We start from the raw sequence: 24445 nt of genomic DNA on the forward strand, positions 1-24445 counted from the left end.
AGCAGAGGAGTCCAGGTGCCAGTAACAAGATGCAGGTGAAGTCTAGTCCTTGATGGCCAAGTGATTTCCAACAGGAGGCAAGCTCAATTCAAGCCCTTAGAGAAACTATAGACAGAAGAATGCAGGGAGCAAAAATCAGTCCTCTCACTCCCAGGAAAGAAGCAGCAGACAGCAGGCCAACACAGTAAAGCAAGCAGCAAAGTGGAAGTCCCTCCTGGCAGCCCACAGCTCTTCTTCCTGGCAGAATGTCCTCAGTCCAGAAGTGTTTCTACTACTATGGAGTCAGAGGTCCAGTACTTGTACCTATTTTGGCAGTTGAAGTAGGGAGACTTCAAAGAAAGGTCTTTGTAGGTCACAAGACCCTCCCTTTTCCTGCCCTGGCTCCAGACACTACAGAGGGGTATGCAACTCTTTGTGTGGGGACAGGCACAGCCCTACTTAGGAGTGTCGAATCCTCCCACCACTCTTGCTCAGGAAGACCCATCAGCCTGGTAATGGGCCATCAGGATATGCAGGGCACATCTCAGCTCCCTTTGGGTGTAATTGTCAGAGTGAATCCGTAAAGCCCAACTTTCATTCAACCCAGACGTGTATTCTAGGAACAGACATAGGTGACTTCACTTCAATCTGTCTGGCAAACAGTGCTTTCCTGGGAGACAGTGGTGACCAGGTAAATCGACTGTAGGAAGGTAGGATCTGACTGTATAGATACCCCCACTTTTTTCCTGGTGTTTTGCTGGTTTTTGACTAGTCTGACTAGGATCCTGCTAATCAGGACCCCAGTTTATCTGCTTTCTCCCTTAAATTAATAAGTATGTACTTTAGGTACACTCCAGATTAATTTCAGGGGTACCCTTAACAGTCCCTAGTATATGGTACACCATGTACCCAGGGCATAGGTACCCCAGAGGCCTCCCATGAGCTGAAGCATGAATTATGCCACCCCTGAGAGGCCATTCAAATTGACACGGCCCGCCTGCTACAGCAGACTGTGTACGCTGGTGCTTACACCACTTACTTAAGATATAGGTTCACTATATCTATCTGAATCACTACACTTAAATACCTATCAGTCACCCCTATGGCAGGCCTTAACAAGCCTGAAGGCAGGGTGCTGGGTTTTATGTGAGAGGGTGCCCCTGCATGAGTCAAGTCGCTATTGTTATACCATTTTATTAGTATATGGTTTGGTGTCCCCCTGGAGCTCTGCTGTGTATTGTGTTATTTACGAATGTTTTATTGATACCGTATTGTGTGCTTTGTGCCCTAGTCTCATGTAGAGACTAGTAGAGAGTGTTATATTAATAAATACATATTTGTATATAAACACTGTGTGGTTCTCCTTTCATTTAGTCATTTAGGAGGTGATATTCTGGTAAAACAAGGTGCTTTACATTCCTTCAAGATTAAGCCTGAAGGCTGCTCTCCATAGCTACCACTAGGACAGCTTTCAATAAGGTTATCTTTGACCTCAGACATCATAAGGTAGTTTGGACTGGTACAGGGTGCCCACTTTAATTAGTGGACAGCATATATCAGGCCACCTTCTCACATTGGTGTGCAGCGGTTGGGATTCAAGCTTGCTATTGTTTTACCAGATAAATCTCATTGAATGATTAACTGAAAACCACTAAGTATTAGGTACATATAATACAATCAAAATTAGAATAAAGTAAGTTCTACTGAACTTGGAATTGGGGAAGCCAAGGTCTAGCACACCCTTTCTCCAACTCAAAAGAGTTTAGTCTCCATTAGGTTAGGTAGGTGCCTACACCACATAACACTAGTATGTATTCTATAGGAGAAGCCAGTGGCTCTCTGCCAACTATACACAATGGCATCTCATTTCCAGAATTGAGAGCCATGTGTGCATCTAGGAAGTTGAAGACAGGGAGAACAGCAAACACCCAACGTCTCATTGAGATTTTGCTCTTAGATAACCTTAGAAAGACCCCAGGGTCTGATGAGGTAGACAGAGTGGGTGGGGCAGGGAATGAGGAAAGGGCAGGAAGGGAAACCTTCTTTGAACTGGAATCAAACCCTAACCAGTAGAATCAAGATGATTCTAACCTGGACAACCAAGATCTTCCTTCAGGTGGGGGAGAAGGCCCCAGTGGCCCACTCTTTACTCCACCAGGAAGAGTACACCTAGGAGATCCAGAACTCCCTCGGTGGAGTCTAATCACTCAGGAACTTCTGTAGGGACTTCCATATCAAACAAGAGGGAATCCTCTTATGATAAGCAGGGCCAATTTCTGGAGCTTGAGAGAGTCAAGCTCAGGCTCAAGAAAGAACAATTGACCCTAGACAGGGAATCCATAGAGCTCCAAAGAGCAACAAGAAGATTAGGACAAGAGTCCTATGGTGGCAGCAAAAGTGTCCCTAGAGCTAGAGAATATTCTCATGATCATAGGAACCTGAACAAGATAGTCCCTCCCTATCAGAGTGAGGATGACATCCACAAATTTATCATTGCATTAGAAAGGGCCTGTAAGGCACAGAGGGTCCCTCAAGAGCAGTGGGCAGCTATCTTGTGGCTCTCCTGTACTGTCAAAAGTAGAGATAAGCTCCTCACTGTTAGAGAAGAGGATGCTGACAATTACTCAGTCTTGAAGAGTGCTCTCATTAATGGGCTTGGCTTAACCACTGAACAGTACAGGATTAAGTTCAGAGACGTCCAGAAGGCACAGACTCAGGACTGGGTTGACTTTGTAGATTGTGCTACTAAGGCTCTGGAAGGTTGGATACATGGCAGCAAGGTGCATGACTATTTAGGATTGTACAATTTGATTATGAGGGAGCAGATCCTTAATAATGGTCAAAACCAGCTTTTACACCAGTACCTGGTGGACTAAGATTGGACTTTTGCCCAAGAATTGGGAAAGAAGGCAGATAAATGGATCAGGACCAGGGTGAAGTCAATAAATTAGGGTGGTGACCAGAAGAAAGATTCTTCAAAGAACCAAGAGAAAGGTGGGGCTAAATCAAAAGATACATCCACTACAGGGCCCCAAACGTCCTTTTCTGGGGGTGGGTCCCAAACTCCTTCATCCCCTGAAAAGAAACCTTTTTGCTTTATTTGTAAAAAAGCAAGGCCCCTGGAAAAATGATCCCAATTGTCCAAGGGTCAGCAATAAGGAGAACGTTCCTCCAAGCACTACTACCGCTCCTCCTGGTACTACAAGTAGTAATCCCCCAGTTGTCAGTAGTGCACCCAAAAAGTTAGGTGGGTTCTCATGGGAAACTGAGGTGGACCCTGACTTAGAAAGGTCCCCCTCACAGGCCTCCTCAGTCTGTGATGGTGGCATGGCATTTGCCACTTTTACTGTCAGTCCTAATTCTTTGGGCAAGTACAGACAGAAGCCACTGATCAATGGTCAGAAAGCTGTGGCCTTTAGGAACACAGGGGCTAGTGTCACCATGGTGACAGGGAACCGTGTACCCCATCAGCAGCTTTTACCCGAGTTTAAGTACCAGGTTACAAACATTGATGGTATCAAGACAAATCATCAATAGTCAATCTCAGCTGGGGAGGGGTCACTGGTCCTAAAAGAGTGGCAGTGTCCCCAAACTTGCCTGTAGATTGCCTCTTGGGCAATGATTTAGAAATTACAGCCTGGGTTGAAGTAGAACCCCCCAGGCCCATTTAAGAATGTTAGGCCACCCTGAGAACGTTGGTGGGACCTTTAAGGGCCTCAGTCCAACCCCAAGGAAATTTTGGAGGAATGGAGCCTGAAGGATGGCCCACTTTACTCCACCAGAGAGCAAAGGGATTAAAGAAAAGGATTCTTCCTCCCAGACTATAGGAAAGGGCCAGCTTCCTCAGGGAACTGATCCTACCCCTTGTGGAGGACCTTCCCTGGCAACACCCCTGATGGCAGGGGTCCCTTCCAAGGTGGTACCCAGTCTGGAGCAGGTATCCTGCCCCTCTCTACCCAACCTCAGTCAACCTAGGACTGCAGAACTCAGGGAGGTTAGTGGACCCCTAAGGGCCCACTGTCCAGAGGAACCCCCTCATCAACAGATTAGGGACACCCAGTCTAGTGGCACTAGCCAGGTGAAAATTCCTCAACACACTGAGGGATCCCTCTTACCCTTGGGTAGTGACCTCCCACAGATGGACTCTGTTGGGCAAAGGCACACCTGGGACCAGATGGTTCCAAACCTATCCTGTCCCTCCAGTGCTCCAACCAAAGGGACTCAACCCCCAGCTGTAGGCAGCCAGAGGTTGACCCCTAGGGCCAGATATAACTCAGGCATGAAAAGAAAGGCCTCCATGGTGATCAGTGCTCTGAGGAAGCTGATACCAACTTATTTAGGTCCTCACATCTCCACTCAGGCACCTCATCAGTCTTTTTCTTTGCAAAAACACCCTACAGGTAGTACTCCCAAATTTTGGAGAAAAAACAATACCCTTAGGGGTAGAGACTCCTTAGTGCACCATAAGACAGAGGGTATCCATGCTAGTGCAGGATCTTCCTTATATGGCCACTTAGTCAATAAAGTCTCAACTGGGCAACGTTAGCCTTATCTCCTTTCATTTTGGGGGGGGGGGTGGGTTATGTAGGAAGGTAGGATGGATATGACTGCAGATATACCCCCAATTTTTCCTGGGGTTTTGCTGGTTTTTGACTAGTCTGACCAGGATCCTGCTAATCAGGACCCCAGTTTATCTGCTTTTTCCCTTAAATTGCTAAGTATGTACTTTAGGTACACTCCATATTGAATTCTGGGGTACTCTTATCAGACCCTAGTATATGGTACACCATGTACCCAGGGCATAGGTACCCCAGAGGCCTCCCATGGGCTAAAGCATGTATTATGCTCCCCCTGAGAGGCCATTCAAATTGACACGGCCAGCCAGCTACAGCAGACTGTGTAAGCTGGTGCTTGCACCACTTACTTAAGATATAGGTTCACTATATCTATCTAAATCACTACACTTAAATACCTATCAGTCACCCCTATGGCAGGCCTTAAAAATCCTGAAGGCAGTGTGCTGGGTTTTACGTGAGAGAGCCCCTGCATGAGCAGAGCCCCTCTGCAGCCTTCGGAGATCATTCTCCGGGGTTGACTGTGATGCAGCCAGACATATATGTTTAAGTGCTTTATAACCTCACGGTAAATGCTAACTTTAAAATGGCTGCTTAGAAACATGTTGTGTTTGACATCAAATACCTTGGAATCATACCTTCACACCAGTAACTGGTGTGGGAGGTATGATTCCACCCTTCCAAAGGGACATATGTGGGTCACGGGTCTACCCAGTACCAGCTTTCTCGACCTGGGCAGCACAAAATGGACGCTGCCAGCCACAGACACGATTCTGCTCTCCTGCTGCTGTGTCAAGCTGAAGCAGAGGAAGGCATGACAATAGGCATCCTGTCACAGGGAGGTGTGACCACCTCCCAGACAGAGTTTAGTGTATTGGGGCTGGGTGGGTGCACTCAAAAGTGGCAGAAAGTCTGCACTGGGGGCACATTTGGTGTCCCTGTTCATAGTCCAGCTCAAACCAGTTCTGGGAGCCATTTGCTCCTGCTCTGCCGCGAAACTGGACAGAGGACATGGGTGTAGACACGTCTCTGTTCTGTGCCTCCCCTTGGAGGGTCCACAGAATCTTTCCAACCCCTTCCCATGGGTATAAAGTACCTGACTACAGGACTTTAGATTTTACCTGGACAAGATTCTGCTAAGAAGAAACCAAGTACTTCGACGGCCTGCACGACGTTGGATGACTGAAGAATCTCCCTTGGTGTAAAGGAGTTACTCCCCTGCAAAAGCAGGCACCTAAACGCATCTGACCGGTTTGCTTCTCCCGAGATCCTGAGGACTCCGAAGATTTCCTCAACACAGGAGGTGGGTTCCCGAAGGTCCCCGAGGTCGATCTGCCCTCTCAGCAATTCTGAGATCAGTATCCCTCCTAGAGACCGTGAAATTCGAACCCCTGTGCATCGCGTACATTTGCAGTTGCATATGCTCAGTGACGATTCCCGAGCTTGTGCATTGGACTCCGTGCAGTTCTGACCCCGAGCAGTATTTGCACCGAAGATTTCAGGCCTCCACAACACAAGTGTCCTGTGGGCTGGTACTTTGCAAACTTGCTTGAGATCTCCTTGCGATCCCTGGTCCGTTGGCCTGTGGGTCCTGGTGAGGGTCACCTTGTTTGTGATTGGGCTTACCTGATTGCTCCAGACGTGCCCTGACCCCCCAGTGCTTGGAGAGTCCCCTGGACCTTGCTGGTCCATACCGTAACCTGTTTCCTCTGACCGCGTGGGTTACATTTGCCAAGGCTTGTTGGTGCTCCAGCCGGACATCGACCCCTCAGCTCTCGACATCCTTCGTGGGACAGCTCACCTCCGGACTCTGGTCGTCCTCGACATCTCCTGGTCCCCGTGGCCGCAGAGTCAAGCAACCCTTCTTCACTCCTGAAGCCTCGACATTGGTGGGCATTCGACTACTGAGCCCCTGGTCACCTGAAGTGACCCAGACTCTGTCCCCTCTACTTTCAGGTTCTTCACACCTCGAATCCAGGCTTGGATTCCACCAGACATTCTTCGTCCTCCTGGCAACAGGACTTCTTTGCAGCTCTCCACTGAAAACGACAAAGGTTTCCAACACCACTTGACCCCTATGCACCCGGCTCCTCTGGGGTAGGTAACACGGGTACTTCGGTACTCACTGGTGGGTTTGGCCCTAGAACCTCCTACATTCTAAAGGGTTTGCTCGAAGTCCTCTTAGAAGTGTCCTTAACTTGTAAATTTGCAACCACGACTTTCCCATAGCGTTGTACGGAGCACGCGTCTGTGTTAACTCACTGCACCCGTCCTCCGTGTCACTCCTCTGGGTGGTTCCTCGGAGTTCCAGCAATTATATGTGCTCTAGGCACTGTGTCTAGTTAAGTAGTTATTGTTATACCGTTTTCTTAGTATATGGTTCGGTCTCCCCCTGGAGCCCACTGTGTACGGTGCTCTTTACGAATGTTCTATTGATTCAGTATTGTGTGCTTTGTGCCCTAGTCTCGTGTAGAGACTATTAGAGAGTGTTTTATTAACAAATACATATTTTTATATAAACACTGTGTGGCTCTCCTTTCATTTAGTCATTTAGGAGGTGGTATTCTGGTAAAACAAGCTGCTTTACATTCCTTTAAGATTATGCCTGAATGCTGCTCTCCATAGCTACCACTAGGATAGCTTTCAATAAGTTTATCTTTGACCACCTACATCATAAGGGTTGTGTGGACTGGTATAGTGTGCCCACTTTAATTAGTGGACAGCACATACCAGGTCACCTTCTCACATTGACTGCCTCTGACTTACTGCAAGGACTGTTAACTGCACCTTGCACACTGTCCCATTCGAGGCAAGGACTTGGTGCCCGTGGTAGCCGATGGTGAGTATCAGAGAGAACACTGGAACAGCTGCTGCACTGCCCCACTGAGGACGTAGGCTTCTGCTGCTTTCTTTCCTATCCACCCAGCTCTGTGGCCCCCTCATTCAGGTGTGAGGGACAGCGAGCAATAGACATTTTTAAGCCATAGAATGTGTTCCTGTTTTGTAAGTTTACCCACAATGTCTCTGGTACATACCTACTTCATTTGCATAGCTGACAGTTTCAAAAATCAATGCATGAATAGCTGCTGAAAACCTTACACTTTGGGACTTGTAGTCCTGGATTTATTATGTAATAAACAAAAAAGCAAAGGAAAACACTGGACTGGAGTAGCTAGTCACACAACAGCCTAGGAAAGTTGTAAAATGCACGGTTTAAGTAAATTATTTCAAATTTGTGTCAGGGAGAGAAGCACCCCTACTCGCTGCATTTCACTCGTCCAGTTCAGGCTCGTTCGCATGTTCAGGAAAGCTCTCAAATTTCTGCCCCACTACTTTTGGATGATAGAAGCCGCCACTGAATAATCCTCTCCTTTGTCTGTGTTCATTGTTTAATATACTGAGTGCTCGTGCATCTCTTGCGAAGATCTTAGTTTAGTAATAAAACGTGAGGTCTGTTCTTAAAAAAAGAGGAAAAGAGTAAGGGACGGGGTGGCTTTCCACAGGACAGCAACCATCTGCTGTCTCCAGAGAGCTATGCATTTCAGATGAAGGATGCCACAAAGTGCTTTCACAAAATCTTACTGCAAAGCCAGTCCATTTCACCAGGATCAGGCCAAACCATGGAAAAACAGAGAAAGAGGAATTTCTCTATTCCATACCCTCTTTAGGTGTAGCCCAAACAAATAGCGCACACCCTCGGAGTAGGTTGTGTATACATGTATGCACTATTGAGCAAAGTTCTTGGGGGTCTGACTGCACCAGTACTGTGAATGGTGAGGAACTGCACATACAAACTACAGCAACCGCAGTATCTCACTAACAGACTGTTGGACTTGGCCCTTTTTGGCTAAAGTTCCATAAACTTTTTGCCTTCCCCCTAGACCTTTTTTCTGACATGGTGTTGCCAACTTAGATGCTTTGGGCACTTTGTCACTGCTGATCAGTGTCAAAGTGCAAGTGCTCCCTGTGTAAAGTGTTATGGTAATTGGTATGTTTGCCTTACTAGTACAGTCCCTAGTAAAGTGCACTGTGTGTGCCAGGGCTGGTAATGCAAATGCTACTCGTGGGCCTGCAGCACTAATTGTGCCACCCACACAAGTAGCTCTAAAGAGAGAACTCAGGCCTGCCACTGCAGTGCCTGCGTGCGGTTTGCCAACTGCCATGTTGTCCTGACAAGTGCACCCACTTGCCAGGCCTTACCCTTCCCTTTTTATGCACACTAGACACCCCTATGGTAGGTCCAAGGTACCCCCTTGGGCAGAGTGCAGTGTATTTGAAAAGTAGGACATACACGAAAGGTGTGTACCATGTCCTGACAGTGATATACCATCAATTTAGTTTTTCACTGTTGCAAGGCCATCTTGCCCATAGGACAGAATGGGGAAGGCTGAGTAATCAATTTGTTAGCCTATCTTCCCACAGGCTAGAGATGGAGAGGTGAAGTTTAGTGTGCCTGAACTCACAATTTAATAACACATCTTTTTGTGAAGGTGGTTTTTGCATTGTGTGTTTTGAAACCACACTTTTAGAAGTGGCTGTTTTTTTGGGTTCTAACAATTCTGTGCGTCTCTGCCTGGTTGTGGATTGACTGTCTTGATTTGAAAGCGATAGGATCTGGGAAATGTCTTGACCCGGGGAGAAGGTGAGCCAGCAACAGGCTGACCTGCATCTGGAGTGTAGGGGGGAGGAGTAGCCTCTGGAGGTGAAGAGGCCTGGGCTGCTGCCATAAAACAATGGCTCCATCTCCTGCTGAGTGATTGAGGATCCAGTCCCCACTATCAAAGGAAGAAGGTGTCACTGGCAGGGAAACACCCAGAACTGGTTTGGACAGGGGTCAGTTCCCCCTGAACGCAAAGACTTCAAATACATTTAGGGGTATAACTATGAGAGCTGAAACCCCTGGACTTTGGACTGATCAAGACTGAAAAGGGTTGAAATTACTTTGTGGTCAAGAGGAACCTCTGCCAAGGAAGAAACAGGTGAAGAGACTGAAGGAAAGGACTGACCATTGCTGTGTGTTCTGGGGCTGGCCTACAGTTTGCTGATTTAACCAAGGAGAGGCTAAGGGACTTTGCTGTGTCCTGTGTCCCCCTGCTTGAAAGGACTTTGCTGTGTGCTGTGTCCTTAAGTAACTTGTCCCCAAGGGCCCGAGGAGAGCTGGTTCCCTGTTGTGGAAACTCAGGAACATAAAAGTTTCCAAGGGTGTCTCAGCGACGCTGTGTGCGTGTGCTTTTTGCAGCCTGAGATCTTCGTGAGGATTGCCCTATGATCGTGGGCAACCGGAGTCCAAGTGAGTCTCAGCGATGCTGTGTGTGTGTGCTTCGTGCAGCCTGAGACCTTCGTGAGGATTGCCCTGAGATAGTGGGCCCCCGGAGTCCAAGTGAGTCTCAGCGATGCTGTATGTGTGTGCTTCGTGCAGCCTGAGACCTTCGGGAAGATTGCCCTGTGATCGTGTGCACCCGGAGCTCAAGTGAGTCTCAGCGACACTGTGTGCGTGTGCCCTGTTGCAGCCTGAGACCTTCGTGAGAAATTGCCCCGTGACTGTGTGTCCCGGAGCAGTCGTGTTCTCTGCTTTGATCGACAGCATGGCCAGAAGTGCTGCGATCGTCATAGCCATCAGCCCGGACTGGCATCCCCAGAGGAGCTGTGAGGATTCACCGCCGCCGGCCCGAACCTGCCTTTGCCAAGGAGAGACTTCGAACTATCACCGTCGGGGGTCCGAGTTCCACTGCCCAAGATCAACGAAGTCGTATCGGAGGCCCAAGCCGCGAGGAGAGGAGAGTGAGATCGTACACCCCAGGTAACGCTCAGCGAGCGTGCGTGTGTCACAGCCTGGGGCAGGGTGCGGGCTATGAGAAAAACGCTCTCGGCCTTTCCCATCTTTGCAGCGTGAGCCACGGCTCAAGTCCATATTGCAGCCCGTACTTGCCGAGGAGGGGCAGTACCGAGGCCGGAGTGTGGAGCTGCACTTTGTTTTCCATCATAACAGTGTTGGGGGCATATTTTGGCAGTAGCTGACCGCGAGTCAGTAAGAGTGGCATAGAGACCGTCCCGGGCACCGCGATCGGTGCCGGAGTACATTATTTTTGCATTACGAACTGCCTGATTGTTGCATTACGAATTGCATTATTTTTGCATTACGAACTGCCTGATTCTTGCATTACGAACTGCATTATTTTTACATTACGAAGTGTCTGATTCTTGCATTATGAACTGCATAGCATTGCATCTGCATTGGATCATCGAGAATTGCTCATTAATACTGCAAGAACCTACAAGGGCTTGCTGGCCTAATAACCTGCAAGGTGAAATACTACAAATACGCATATGTTGGATCTTTATAATGTGGTCTCAACGTATATCTTTTTTATAAACATATAATTGGTTTTTTTATGAAACTCGTGTGGAGTCCATTTGTGGTCTTTTCACTGGGGAGTGTGGATGCAACTACTTTACACATTTGCCTTGGAGATAAGCCTGGCTGCTCGTGCCAAGCTACCGAGGGGGTGAGCAGGGGCTATCTGAGAAGGTGTCCTTCCTTTCCCGGACTTAGAAGCAAGGGTCCCTATGTGGCCTAAGGTATCTACCTCAGCCAACTAGAGCCCCCAGTTCTAACACAGAACATATGTAAAAGTAGCGATTAAAAGAAGCTTCTTTTTTTTCCTCATTCCGCCAACTTTCTTGCTCGTATAGCTCTCACCCCTTGATAGAAAGGAGGGGTAGACAAGCATGTCCCCGCAATGAATGCTGCTGTTTCCACATTCATCTCCCTCCCGTAAAGACCCGGACGGAGGAAGCCGGGACCTCCAGCATGCATGGCTTAATCAGTGGACTCACTTAGCTGTTGTCTCCAAACTGCATAAGATGCCCAGACCTTCTCCAAACTTTTAACGTCACAAGCAATATCAGACTGGCTTGTATATTTAATACTTCTGAGGCAGTCCACAATGAGTAGGGGATTTTCTGATTTCCAAAGTCTGCATATCTCTCACCTTGCCAACAAAATCACATAAAAAACAAATGTTATTATGACAGATTCTGATCGTAAAGATGTTTCTGGATACAGCCCAAAAAATAGGAGTAGAGGGCGTACCTCTATTCGTCGACCGATCACTTCCTCTATAAAGTTACATACCAACATCCAGAAGGAGGCACTCTTCGGACACTGCATAAACATATGCAGATCATCTGTTGATGAGAGCATACACTTCAGACATGCATATACAGTCCCAGTCACTCTTGAGAGCCTGGCTGGAGACCAATATACCCTATGGGTGGTTAACAGGTGATTTCTCTTAAGTGAAGTGAGGTGGGTTTCACCACTGCACGCAGTATGGAAAAGGAAGTTTGCCATGCTTGTATTAAGTCTCCCTCCCCAAATACCTCTTCCAAAAGGTTGAAGATGTCTGACAAGCTCTTATCATCTGCCCCCAAAAAGGCCCAATACCATATTGAAACTTCCTTTTTTAGTGGGCTAGTTCTCATTGCTTGTTCTAACCATGGCTCATCTTCCTCTTCAACCCACTCTTGGGCGGCCCACCAGGAGCTTAGCTGCTAATATTTAAATCTTGTTAGTTGTCCCCTAGTACAATTGCTTAAAACCTCCCAGCCCACCAAACTAGAACTCATTCTGAGATCTGCCTAGTAGCTTAGACCTGCAGATTTTAAGGGTTGGCTAAGCTGGTCTATCAAACAGTCAGGGGTGCCCGGGGAATCCTAGGTGCCAATGATGAGTAATATGGTACACCTAGCTTCCTTCAAAGGTATACCCATATTTTTAAGGTCGTTTTCAGGATCTTTAGCCTCACCTTTTTGAAATATTTCAGATCCTTATACTTAAACAAAAAGTGGCACTGCCCCTGAATTAGGTCTCCAAGCAATGCTTCAAAGAGTCTCTGTACTGATGAGCAGTCCGGTTTGTTTGCTAGCACACGAAAGTTCTTAAAATGAAAAGCATGACAATATATAAACAAATCCGGAAGAACCTGTCCACCAATCTCCAGCCTTCTCCTCAGTTTTTTCCATGCTATCCTGGGTCCCTTTTGTGCCCAAATAAAACTACCTATTTTTCCCTGGAGCTTAGCTATATCCTCTCTCCGAAATGTCAATGGTATAGAGTTAAAAAAAAAAGGTCATTTTTGGAAGAATGATCATCTTAATCAGATTAACTCTACCATATATATTTAATAGTAAATTGGCTCATTGTGATAGCAGTCTCCCTACCTCCTGGCTCACCTTTTCCTAGTTATCTCTCGGGATTTGTTCGAGCTTCCGTTTTAAGATACCGAGGCATCTCATTTGTGTTTTTGCCCCCGTGTTAAGATACAGAGGTATCTCATTTGTGTTTTTGCCCCCCAACTACTGTTTTCCTGGTTCCAATCCATAAGTTCGGTTTTATCTACTTTCACAGTATACCCAGATACCTTGCCAAAGCTCTGTGCCTTTGCCATCAGGGTAGGAATTGCAGCCTGCGGATTGGTGGTATACAGGATCAGATCATCCGCATACAGGGCTAATTTTGCCACAAACTCAAGGTGTCTTAAAAGGAATTATAGTGGTAACTGCTCTAATCTGCTGTGCAAAGGGCTCGATAAATAGATTAAAAAGAAGTGGAGACAGGGGACATCACTGTATCGTACCTCTGGTGATTCGAAACCAGTCAGAAAGCTCTCCATTAACCAACACCCTAGCTTTAGGGAGGCAATAGAGGTTATGTACAGCCATCACTGTATTGTGTGGAAATCCAAAGCTCTTGAGGGTTTCCCAGAGATATACCCAATGCACTTGATCGAAGGCCTTTGCTGTGTCTACAGCCACTACAGTTGAATGCAATTTCTGAGCCTCCGCCATATCGATCACCCCCATCATCAGATATGTAAGCTCATATAGCTGCCTCCATGGGATGAACCCTCACTGATCCGAATGTACAATGCCCTTAATGACCTGCGCTACTCTTGAGGCTACTACCCCTGAAAAGATCTTATAATCCGTATTCAAGAGCGATATTGGCCTGTAAGAATCTGCTCTTGTCGGGTATTTATTTCGTTTCAAAATTAAGACCACTGTTGCCTCTGACCAGGATAGGGGTGCGTCCTCACCCCCTATATAAATTGCATTGAATATGTCTTTCAGGGATGGAGTTAGTTTATCTATAAATTGGGTGTAGAGCTCTACTGGGAGGCCATCTGGCCCAGCTGCTCTTCCAGAAGTCATTTTCCTACATTGTGCCCCGATTTCCTCCTCATACCGGTGCGGGATTCCGTTCCCCTTAACCAGGCCTCTATACATTCTTTACTTGGTTGTATATCTTCTCTATATAGGCTGCACATATACCTCCAGGCTTCCTTCCTGATATCTGTACTAGTATTTAAGAGCGCATTAGTCTCTAGATTCATCAAATACGGTATCGAGTTCCTAGCCCTATCCGCCTTAGCCTTCGATGCCAATAATGAGCTACACTTTACACCATACGAGAAGTGCTGGAGCTTGCTAACCTTCCATCGATCCTGTATTCTTTTATCTAGCTGAGCTTCATATTCCACCTCCAAGTCTTCCAGTTCCCTTCGAAGCGCTGATACCCTAGAGGGTCCCTCAAGCAAAGCCTTCTGAAGTTCGCATTCTTTGGTCTTGATTGCTGTAATTACCTCTTCATCTTTCTGCCGCTCTGCACGTCTCTTACCCAGCATGGTGGATCTTATTACTGCCCGTATATATGCTTTGAATGCATCGCAGACTATTTATAATCTAGTAGAGTCCCTATTATGATGGAAAAAGTCAGCTATCTTATCTGCCAGATCTAATACCACCCCCTCCTCTAACAATATAGTCCTATCCAGGGTCTACCTTCTTTGCCCCAGTTGTTGTTGATGATTTAACGACAGGACCACCGGTGATTGATCGAAGAGAACTGCGGGGGCATGGGTTATAGCCTAAACCTCCCTGTACAGTTCCTGGTCCACCAGAAAATAATCAATGCGAGAGTGATGGCCATATTTTTTGTTGTAGAATGTAAAACCCCTATCTGCCCCTGCTCTCCTATGCTATACATCCACCAAATCATACTCCGTCGTCATGTTTTTTAAATGTTTTTCTTGGGGGAGCTAACATATTTTGCTTTAGATGATCTATCCAGCTCCCCATTTAGAAATATTTGAAAGTCCCCACCAAGTATAATCAGAGCTGGGGTCTCCAGAAGGCAAGCTTTCAACTTTATTATAGCATCTGGAGTGTCATTGTTTGGACCATAATATGTTGCGCATAGTACGTGTTTTTCCTGGATCTCTATGCTAGCGCGATTAAATGAAGCTGCCTTAATGCTACACACCTTCATGTGAAGAGATGCACCTTTAGCTTCTAGCCGTCAATATTTTTTTACAAACATTATATTACTATTAATAGGAATCCCAGCTACAAATGCTAAAAGTACAATACACACCAAAAGCATCAATTTAAACAGAATTTAAAAAAAAGAAAAGTAACATGTTCAGTTCCTAGAATAAAAGTTATTATTTTAGGAGTATTTTTGCAGTGGTAAAATATCCGATAAAATTATACGTCTAATTTACTTTTTAAATTAGTTGTTTTATCCATAATAAACTCCGATAAAGGTTAGTAAACAGATCACTCTCCCTGTGAACCGTGCGCTATGAATTAATGCAACGTGTTATGAAGGTTCAAAAATTATTGAAAAAGTTCTGAGATGTCATTAAGGGTTCAAAAATGGACAGATGCATAAAACTACACAAACACTGAGCTGGCCTACAAGTGTTTTCACTGTAGGAATAATTCATAGAAATGTAGAATACCTTTGAAACTCAGAGTACTGAAGTTTCTCTCCTCCACCTCTTCCAAAGAAATGCACCAGCAATGTGGTGTTAATATCCTGGCTGTCCAGGTCAATCTCCTGAAAACAAAAAGAAAAAGACACCCATCAGTAATTACCAGGTGCTGTACATGGAAAAGCGAGTGGTCTGGTCTGACAGGACGAAGAAGCTGTGTTAATGTCCTGCTCCACAGAAAGACAACATGCCCCGTGATGGATACCAAGATTTCATAACTCAGTCAGTACAAACTAAGACAAATGACGAAACATTAAGACGAATCAGGGATAGACAACAAAAATATCGCACCGTTTCGAAAAGTATTCTGTTAAGATCCACAAGTAATCTATGAGAAAGGTCCGGGGTTAAAATGATCTTTACCCCAGATAGACACCAACCACGGAAGCAGTTAAGCCTTCAGCTCTCCCTCACGAACTGAATCCTTCAGAACACTTACATCTGGTCATTCTAGGATGACCTAGGATAAACAGAACTACCTCCCTCAACATTCTACGTCCATTACAGCACATATTCTTCCCCAGAACACAGACCCTGCAAAAATAGCACAAAAGCAATCAGTATGTACAATAGCCATCTTAAACAAACAAAGCATACAGACATTTCCCCCCAAACACAGGAGAGTAATGGAGATAAAAATAACGTACAGAAAATCTACATGGAAAATAGGAAAAATTAAATACAAACTATATCGTATGCAACTTAACCTGTGCTTGTTATAGATACCACATAGGCATTCCACCACCTAGGTTTAGTACAATCCCTTTCCAGTGCAACGTGGTTTAGAGTCAGCATCTGCACCGTCGTCCTGCCCGCTGAGGCCAGAATTGTCCCCAATAGGCTTTGACTTCTCCCTGGTTTTACAACCATGAGTTTTCACCAAAAGGGATGTGCTCCAAACATCACCATTGTTCAACTTGTCCGCATTCCTCATAACCTAAACAATTGCGAAAGGACCCATGTAGTTTGATTCCCCTTTCTTCACAAAACCCGGCCTCTTAACCAGTACCTCCTCTCCAGCCTCTTAACCAGTACCTCCTCTCCAACCTCCCACCGTTGTCTCTAGTACCAACCCTTAAATCACATGAACGTTTGTACTTACCCTGGTACTCCATTCTGAGCCACTAGCCATTATCTTTTAGCTCTTTCATCTCTTTACCTTGCACCTGTTCCATTGTTTGCTCCTTTCCACACAACCATGGCTGATTCAATTTGTCATTGCTCACACGACCCTTCATCCAGAAAAACGGTGACTTAAACGTAACAGAACATGGTGCATTCCTGTGTGCCCACCACACCTCATTCAATACCTAGGACACCAGTTTACTTGACTTAACAGCTCTTTACACACAAGACTTGACCACACCATTCATGCGTTATGCAAAACGATTGGCCTGAGGAGAACACAGAGCAGTCTTGAAGTGTGTAATAAACAAACTGTTCAAAAATTCACGCATTTCCCCTGACAGACTGTCCTCGTATGCCTTTGGCCATTGAACAACACATACCACGTCACATCACCGACTGTACCTGTACTCAGTTAGATCCCTATATTACACAGGAACTGGGAATACCTGCGCTATGTTTTTTGTTGTTATATACATGCTGGTTACATGCATTGGTACTTTTGATCAAATTGGCTCTGAAATGTTTATGCAGGGCTACGGCCCGGATTGTACCATGGAAAATTTAATAAAATATGTTTTTTTAAAAATACATTCACGCATTTCATGGGAGGTCAACTGAACACCATTGTCAGTTAATATCTTGTGTGGAATTCCCTCTCGAAGAAATTCCTCTTTCAAGATGGTAATTACCGCCTTGGTGTCAATAAAACTCACGCACTTCGCCACCACCCACTTAGAGATGTAATCCACCATATGAATCTCATAACGCTCATTTTGTGGTAAAAGATGGAAAGGGCCATCAAAGTCTAAACAAAGTTTCCTCCATGGCTCCATAGTTACCTCCACTGGAGACGGTGGAGCCTTAGAAACAACTCTACTCTTCTCACACAAAGATCACAATCCTTCAAAACCCCTTCTACCCGACTATCCAAACCAGGCCACCAATACCACTGCCTCACCCTGGACTTGCTGAGATTCCTTCCCAAATGACCACTGTGTGCCAGGTTAACTATTGTCTCTTTAATACCTGTGGGCGGAACTATCCTGTTGCTCCTGTACAGTCCCCCCACCCACCTCCATCCAACTGAACTTATGTTTCACATTCCAATATTTTCTCAACTCCTCTGGAAGAACTTTATAATCTGGCCTGCCTTTGACAATATCTTCCTTAAATTCACCCGCAAAATTGTCAGCCTCTCTCGCCGACTTCCATTCACTCTCTTGCAGGGCACTTTTACTGATCCAACTGACCTGAGGAGTTTGTTCAACCTCCACACCAGATAATTCACATTTTAGATCCTCCTTAGCTGGAAGGCGGGACAAATAGTCCGCAACCAAATTTTCGATCCCAAAATATACTTCACTTGAAAGTTAAACTCGCTCAAACCCTCAATCCACCTTTTAATGTGAGGAGTCAATTTGTCGTCTTTCCTAGTGGCATGATCCAGTGGTCTGTAATCAGACCGGACGACAAATGGCAGTCCCCACAAAAAAACAAAACGTTTGATTGCACATGCCAAGGCCTCTCACTCTATCACAGAGTGCCTTTCTTCTACTTCCCTGAGTGCCTGTGACGCAAATGCCACTATTCTCCCCTTCGTCTCTCTGAGAGAGTACTGCACCCAAAAATTTTTGAGACTCACGTCTGTGGTCAATAAGGTTCTCTTCATGGCATCAAAGAGACCCAACATAGGAAAGGCACTGATATGGCTTTTAACAGGTTCAAAAGCCCTCTCACAGTAATCAGTCCAATCAAACTTTACATACTTCCGCAACAATATCCTGATGGGCTGGGTCAAGATGGAATAAATAAGCATAAAGTACAAGTTACTTACCTCCGGTAACGATGTATCTGGTAGAGCCGCAGATTCCTTAACAGAGAATTATCCCCAGGCGTGAGACTGGACCCGGAAAACTTTCTTGCCCAGCATCTCTGCGCGCCGGGGGCGGTACCTTGCGACTCCACCCTGATGTCTTCCGCGGGCGTGACGTCAGCGATGTCACATAAGCCCCACCCCGGCGCGCTGACATCAGTTTGCTTCGGAGAACTTTTCCGCGCCACAACGCGGAGCCATCACAACAAAACTGACACTGTGCGAAAAAATCAGAGAAACAAAACAGAGAGAAAAAAAGGGTGAGTGTTAGACCTGGCATCTTTGGCGTGGTTTCCCCTGACTTTTTTGCCTCTATCTCCTGTATTTTTGATGCTGTGCTGGATTTCGTTTTTGCTGGTTTAGATGCTTTGGGCACTTTGCCACTGCTGATCAGTGTCAAAGTGCAAGTGCTCCCTAGGTAAATTGCTATTGTAATTGGTTATCCATGATTGGCATATTTGTGTTACCAGGAAATCCCTAGTAAAGTGCACCAAGTGTGCCAGGGCTGGTGATTCAAATGCTACTAGTGGGCCTGCAGCACTGATTGTGCCACCCACATGAGTAGCCCTAAAATGGTGTCTCAGGCCTGCCACCGCGGTGCCTGGGTGCAGTTGCTAACTGCCATGCTGTCCTGACCAGTGTCCACACTGGCCAGGCCTAACCCTTCCCTTTCTATACACATTGGACACCCCTATGGAAGGCCCTAGGTACCCCCCCCCCCCCTGGGCAGGGTGCAGTGTATCTGAAAGGTAGAGCATGTACTAGTATGGGTGACATGCTCTGGTAGTGAATTACAGCCATTTTCGTTTTTCACTATTACAAGGCTACCTGTTCTCCATAGGCCAGAATGGGCAGTTTGATTATTACATTTTATAATCTTAAACTGACTCAGGGAACATGGTAGGAATTCGGGTTTAGTATGCCTCAATTCAGAATGATAAAATACATCTTTTAGTGAAGTTGGTTTGAACATTCTGTGTTTGAAAATGCCACTTTTAGAAAATAGGTATTTTCTTGTCTAACCATCCAAACCCGCCATTGCTAGGCTGTGTATTCCCTGTCTGGAGTTTGAGTGACAGGGGCTGGGGAATTCCAGGGGGCTGGGGAATTCCCGGAGACAGGATGAGCCAGCACAGGGATGAATAGAGAGATCTACATCTAGATGGGAGGGAGGAGTTGCACCTGGGACCTGAATAGGACAGTGCCTGCCCCCCACAGTGCTGGCTCCACCCCCTGTGGTGCGTCTGATGTCTCTGCCCTGCACTGTGAAAAGAGAGAAGGAATCATGTCAACAAAGTGCTTTCCCTCCACAATGCTGGCTCCACCTCCTGTGGGGCGTCTGATGTTTCTGCCCTGCACTGTGAAAGGAAAGAAGGAGTCATGTAAACAGAGCGCTCCAGAACTGGTTTGGACTGGGCAAAGGCCCCTCTGCCCTCAGAGGACAAAGGATTTTGGGGTGTAGTGAGTTCTCTCTGAATACGTACAGGCATTGTTAAGTTAGCATAACCACGTTAAAGGTTAGAAAGCCATCTTTTTGCTTTTGCACACGACACTGCGTTTACATGTTATTTCTTAAAACAAACTGCTGACTCGAGACTTGCTTCACACGAGAGCAATCTGTTGTTACCATCCCAAGCTCTGCGCAGCGACCTTGGTCTGTACATGATGTGACAAACAGTCTGGGTTATTACACAATGCATGTTTTCCACTCTAGGTTGATCGGCCCACTATTTAGCCATAACACACGCGCAGCTGCAAATGCCTGAAAGTTGGTGCTTTTAATATCACAGACATCATGTTTATTATTCAGACCGAAGACGAGCCTTCCTGCGAGAAGACTCCTGATGCTCCTGTGATGTGATTTCACTAAGCTGATCTTTGAGGTATGGGGTCCCCTATTCAAGCCTAAGAGACCTTCTATTAGCATAATAATAATATTAGCTTCTTAGTAAAGGGAAGGTGGTAGTATCCACTGTCATTATAATATGATCACTCCTTTTATAGTCTATGGTATTGTAACTATGTTGCTGGTTTTGATATTAATCATTTGTCTGCTTGTATTAGCCAAAGTACTGCATCTTAGGACACGTGGTCTATAAAAATAAACCCCTTTTATTTACAACGTGTCTCTGTTGATTATTGTTGTGGACTGATGTGAGAATAATATACGAACAGGTATTTCCGATTCCCACCATTCCTGAGTATGTACTGAGTCGCGTGTTCTGGGTTGTCTTTTCATTGGGACCGCCGAGCTAAATCTCGGATAACGAATGGGACACTTATGCTAGCCGGATACTGGGTTCTGGGTTCTGAGGTGAGTTTCTGGTACACCACAATTCACTGAGGTCCTGGGGTTCTTCGCATAGTTCTGTGTATCAGCAGAATCCCTGCAACATGGCGCACCTAACGTTTGGTCTATGAGTTGAAACGCCTTAGTAGTGCTTACATTTAGTCCACAGCACCCTCATTCTTGTTTCCGGATAACAAGTCTGACGGTTTAAACCTACCTAGTTCTATTGATATAGGTTCTTTCAAGCTTGATAATTAAAAAGGTTATTGAACCCTTGTGCTACTAAATATTTGAAGTGTAGCTTGTCCTAATGGCGATAGATATCGCGGCGCACAGCCGAGCAGCTCTGAAACGTCATTTGACGCAGTATGGGGTGCCGGACACGGGCATGGACGTCATCTTTGTGGTGGGAGCCGATGCGGCTCACCCGTTTGAGTTATTCTATTCTTGGGTGACGATTCCGGCAGTCAGTGGGGATGACGATACCTTTCATTCTTACACTGCTACTGCCGTGCCTGCTAACTATGCGCCGTATAGGACACAGGAGATACCAATATCTGCTTGGCAACATCAGATTTGGTTTAATGGCGCCCTCCCCCATGTGGTTATACCGCCGAGAATGGGCCCTTTATCAATTGCGGGGGCCACTTGGCCGGTACTAGCCGGATTTACGCCTCATCCCCGTTACCTCACGGTGACGGTGGCTGAATTGCGTGTACTACACACTGCCCTTATATCAGTATATAGGGCATTGGTGCAGTATGTGTCGCGCACTGTACAGGCGGGGGCGCCTGTTAGTGCGGGACAACCTAGTGATCGTCACGCGGTGGTCATTAGTCCTGTTATGGTCAATTCTGTAATGGGCAAGCGCCCCCTCACAAGGGATGATTATCCTTTTTGGCTTGCTGAAAAATTTGACCAAATAGAGGCGGTTTATCCGCATACAACTCCTGTGGAAAAACACAGGATCCTCACCATTAGTTTGCCTAAAGACTTAGTTCCCCATATAGATGATTGTGTATCCTGGGGTAAGATTTTTGCTGCGACGTACGCGCAGTGCTTCGGCACTCCGTCTATGTTACAGCTGCCCTCCATAATTAAACAGGTTCAAGAGGACCATGGAGCGGAGTCTGCGATAGAATTGGGGATGCGGCTCCTCGGAGATTTTGGCCTGGTGGCTACCATGATAATGGGAAACCTTAAGGGTGATGCGTTGCACTTTCAGGTTCGTAATGAACTGAAGAAAGTTGCTGAAGAGGACAAGCCGCAGGAATTTGCAAAAATAATTTCAGAAGCATATCGCGATTTGGGTCGTAGCTCTTTAGGAGTTAAGCCTGTGATCAAAAATCCCGATTCTAAGCAGCAGGGTAAGGCAGAAACTTTTGGTAAGGATGGTCAGCCAATTTTTCCAAAACAACCTTGGCGGACTAAACAACAGGGGAAGCAGCAGCAGCAGAAACAGGGCTCTCGGCCTGCCTCACCCGTACAGTCAAGTAGTGAACGCACTTATGATCTGCGCGATCGTGCTACTATTAAGTCTCCTGATAGATTTCAGGTTTCTGAACCGCGTTCTCCTCGTTCTTCACAGGAAACATCGACTACACAGTCTGGTGGCGGAGGCGGTGGCAAAGGTCGGGGTGCTCCACAACAGCGTGACCAACCCCGACAGTCTGAGGGTAAAGGCAAGCAGGACGAGTTTGCTCGACAAAGACCCCCGTTTCAGAAGAAGAAAGTGGCGGCTCTGACGGCAAAATATGCCTCAGATAGTGCGGACACAGCTTCGGAACCGGACATGGGCGCTGACGCTCCTGGACAGCGCGGCGGAAATTACCATAGTCCGTCAAGCTCTGCGTCCATTTCTGGCGGCGACAGCAACTGATGTATTGGTTACTGTGGAAACTGCTGACACCAGAGTGGCTCCCCCTGATAGACTTTATGAAATAGTCTTATTAATTGAGGGTGACATACAACGTACTATAAAAGGGATCTTTTGGGATAATCTGACCACCACATATGATATCCTCCTAGCGGAGGCAGATTGGCCCCCGGCCTTCATTTTGGAAGCTCCTAGAGGGGAGGAGAAAATCCTCCCGTCCTTTGCGCACACAGTGCCTAAGGACCAAGCTGAAATGTACGCTGAGGAGTGGGCGCTGGCGCTTGCGCCAGCGGTATATCGTACTCAGGTGGGTTGGGACCGGTTGTCCCCCTGCCATGAGATTCCATTGCGGTCTATGCCCCAGCCACAGCCCCAATATCCCATGCGTCGTGAAGCAAGACCCCACGTCGCGGCAATCCTTGAACAATTGGAATATCAGGGTGTGATTGAAACTTGTGTGTCCCCTATGAATAACCCTTTATTCACTGTAACGAAGCCTGACGGCTCGTACCGTTTAGTTTTGGATTACCGGCACCTAAACTCCCATTGCCGGACCTGCGCGGTACAAAATACACATAGCTCGGCTTTGGTCGACAGTCTCGTGCGTAAAAGGTTTAAAACGACACTTGACATTTCCAATGGCTTCTTTAGCCATAACCTGTCCACACTGAGTAGCCAGTGGACAGCGTTTACTTCGGGCGGAAAACAAAAACAGTTTACGAGATTAGCCATGGGTTACAAAAATAGCCCTGGCGTCTTTTCCGCTCGCGTGGTCTCTCTCTTAGAAAGAATAGACCCCGAGGCATACTCCTATGTTGACGATATCTACCTCACGGATGATGAGCTATTGCCACATCTGTCTCGAGTCGACAATATTGTGGTGAGTTTTGCGGACTATGGCTACAAATTTAATTTTGCGAAGTCTCACATCGCGGAATATACAGTGTTGTTTTTGGGCTACGAGCTCAATAATGAAGGAAAGGGGTTGGCTCCCCACTTTCTGGAGAAGTGCGCATGCTTGAGTGCGCCAACGACACTAAAGAAATTACAGTCTCTGCTGGGCTTTCTGAATTTCGGCCGTACGTACATTCCTGATTATGCCCAGCGTATCAAGCCGCTTTACGCCTTGGTACAACCCACATTTTCGAAGTCTAGCTGGCAGCTGGAACATTCGGAAATTTTACAGTCTTTACAGGCTGATCTTCTTGCTTCACAATATTTGCTTACACGTGATAACCGCACTAACCTGGTGATAAGAATAGTGCCAGGCGCCGTGGGTTTCACGTATTTGACGTTTAATGAGGGCGATACAGTCCCCATTGCGTACAAATCCCACTTGTACACCTCTGCTGAATTGCGTTTTTCCGCGGTCGAAAAAGTTCTGACTGCTGTACAGATGGCGATCCTTAAAGAACGCGCACTGTCACATGGAAAACAGATTCTGGTTGTAACACCCTATCCTGCCTTAGAAGCAGTGACAAAGGCAAGTGTACCAAATTCTAAAGCTTTGCATCCTCGGTGGATACAATGGGCCACAACACTGACGTCGCCAGACGTCACCTATATCTTTGATGCCTCATTACAGACTCAAGAGTTCTTGCAGTATGAATTCGTTCATCCGGCTCCTCTGTCTTTGCGCCCGCTCGAAGAATACCATTGTGTCATATACACTGACGGGTCTGCGCAGCCCGCGGTTGGATCAAAGCACGCTTACTCAGCGGCTTGCGCAATTGTCGTAGGTACTTTCGTAAATGGTGAATTCCAATCTGATGCAGTGCATACGCAGTCATTGGGCGATTGTACCGCGCAATTGGCGGAGCTTCGGGCTCTGGTGCTTGCACTGGAGTTTGCTGATCCCCGAGTCACTACTCTAATAGTGAGTGATTC

The 24445-nt window shown here is 46.5% G+C and overlaps 1 protein-coding gene across 1 annotated transcript in view; it reads right to left on the minus strand.

The window, feature by feature from the left end:
* MICU2 (mitochondrial calcium uptake 2) overlaps positions 1-24445 on the minus strand; it is a 1314791-nt gene that overhangs the window by 132689 nt on the left and 1157657 nt on the right. Inside the window, exon 8 of the mRNA XM_085621585.1 lies at positions 15359-15456. Coding sequence (XP_085477711.1) covers positions 15359-15456 — 98 coding nt within the window. The remainder of the gene's footprint in view (positions 1-15358; positions 15457-24445) is intronic.

This window comes from Triturus cristatus, chromosome 8 (genome assembly GCF_964204655.1).
Source record: "Triturus cristatus chromosome 8, aTriCri1.1, whole genome shotgun sequence".
Classification (NCBI taxonomy): Eukaryota; Metazoa; Chordata; class Amphibia; order Caudata; family Salamandridae; genus Triturus; species Triturus cristatus.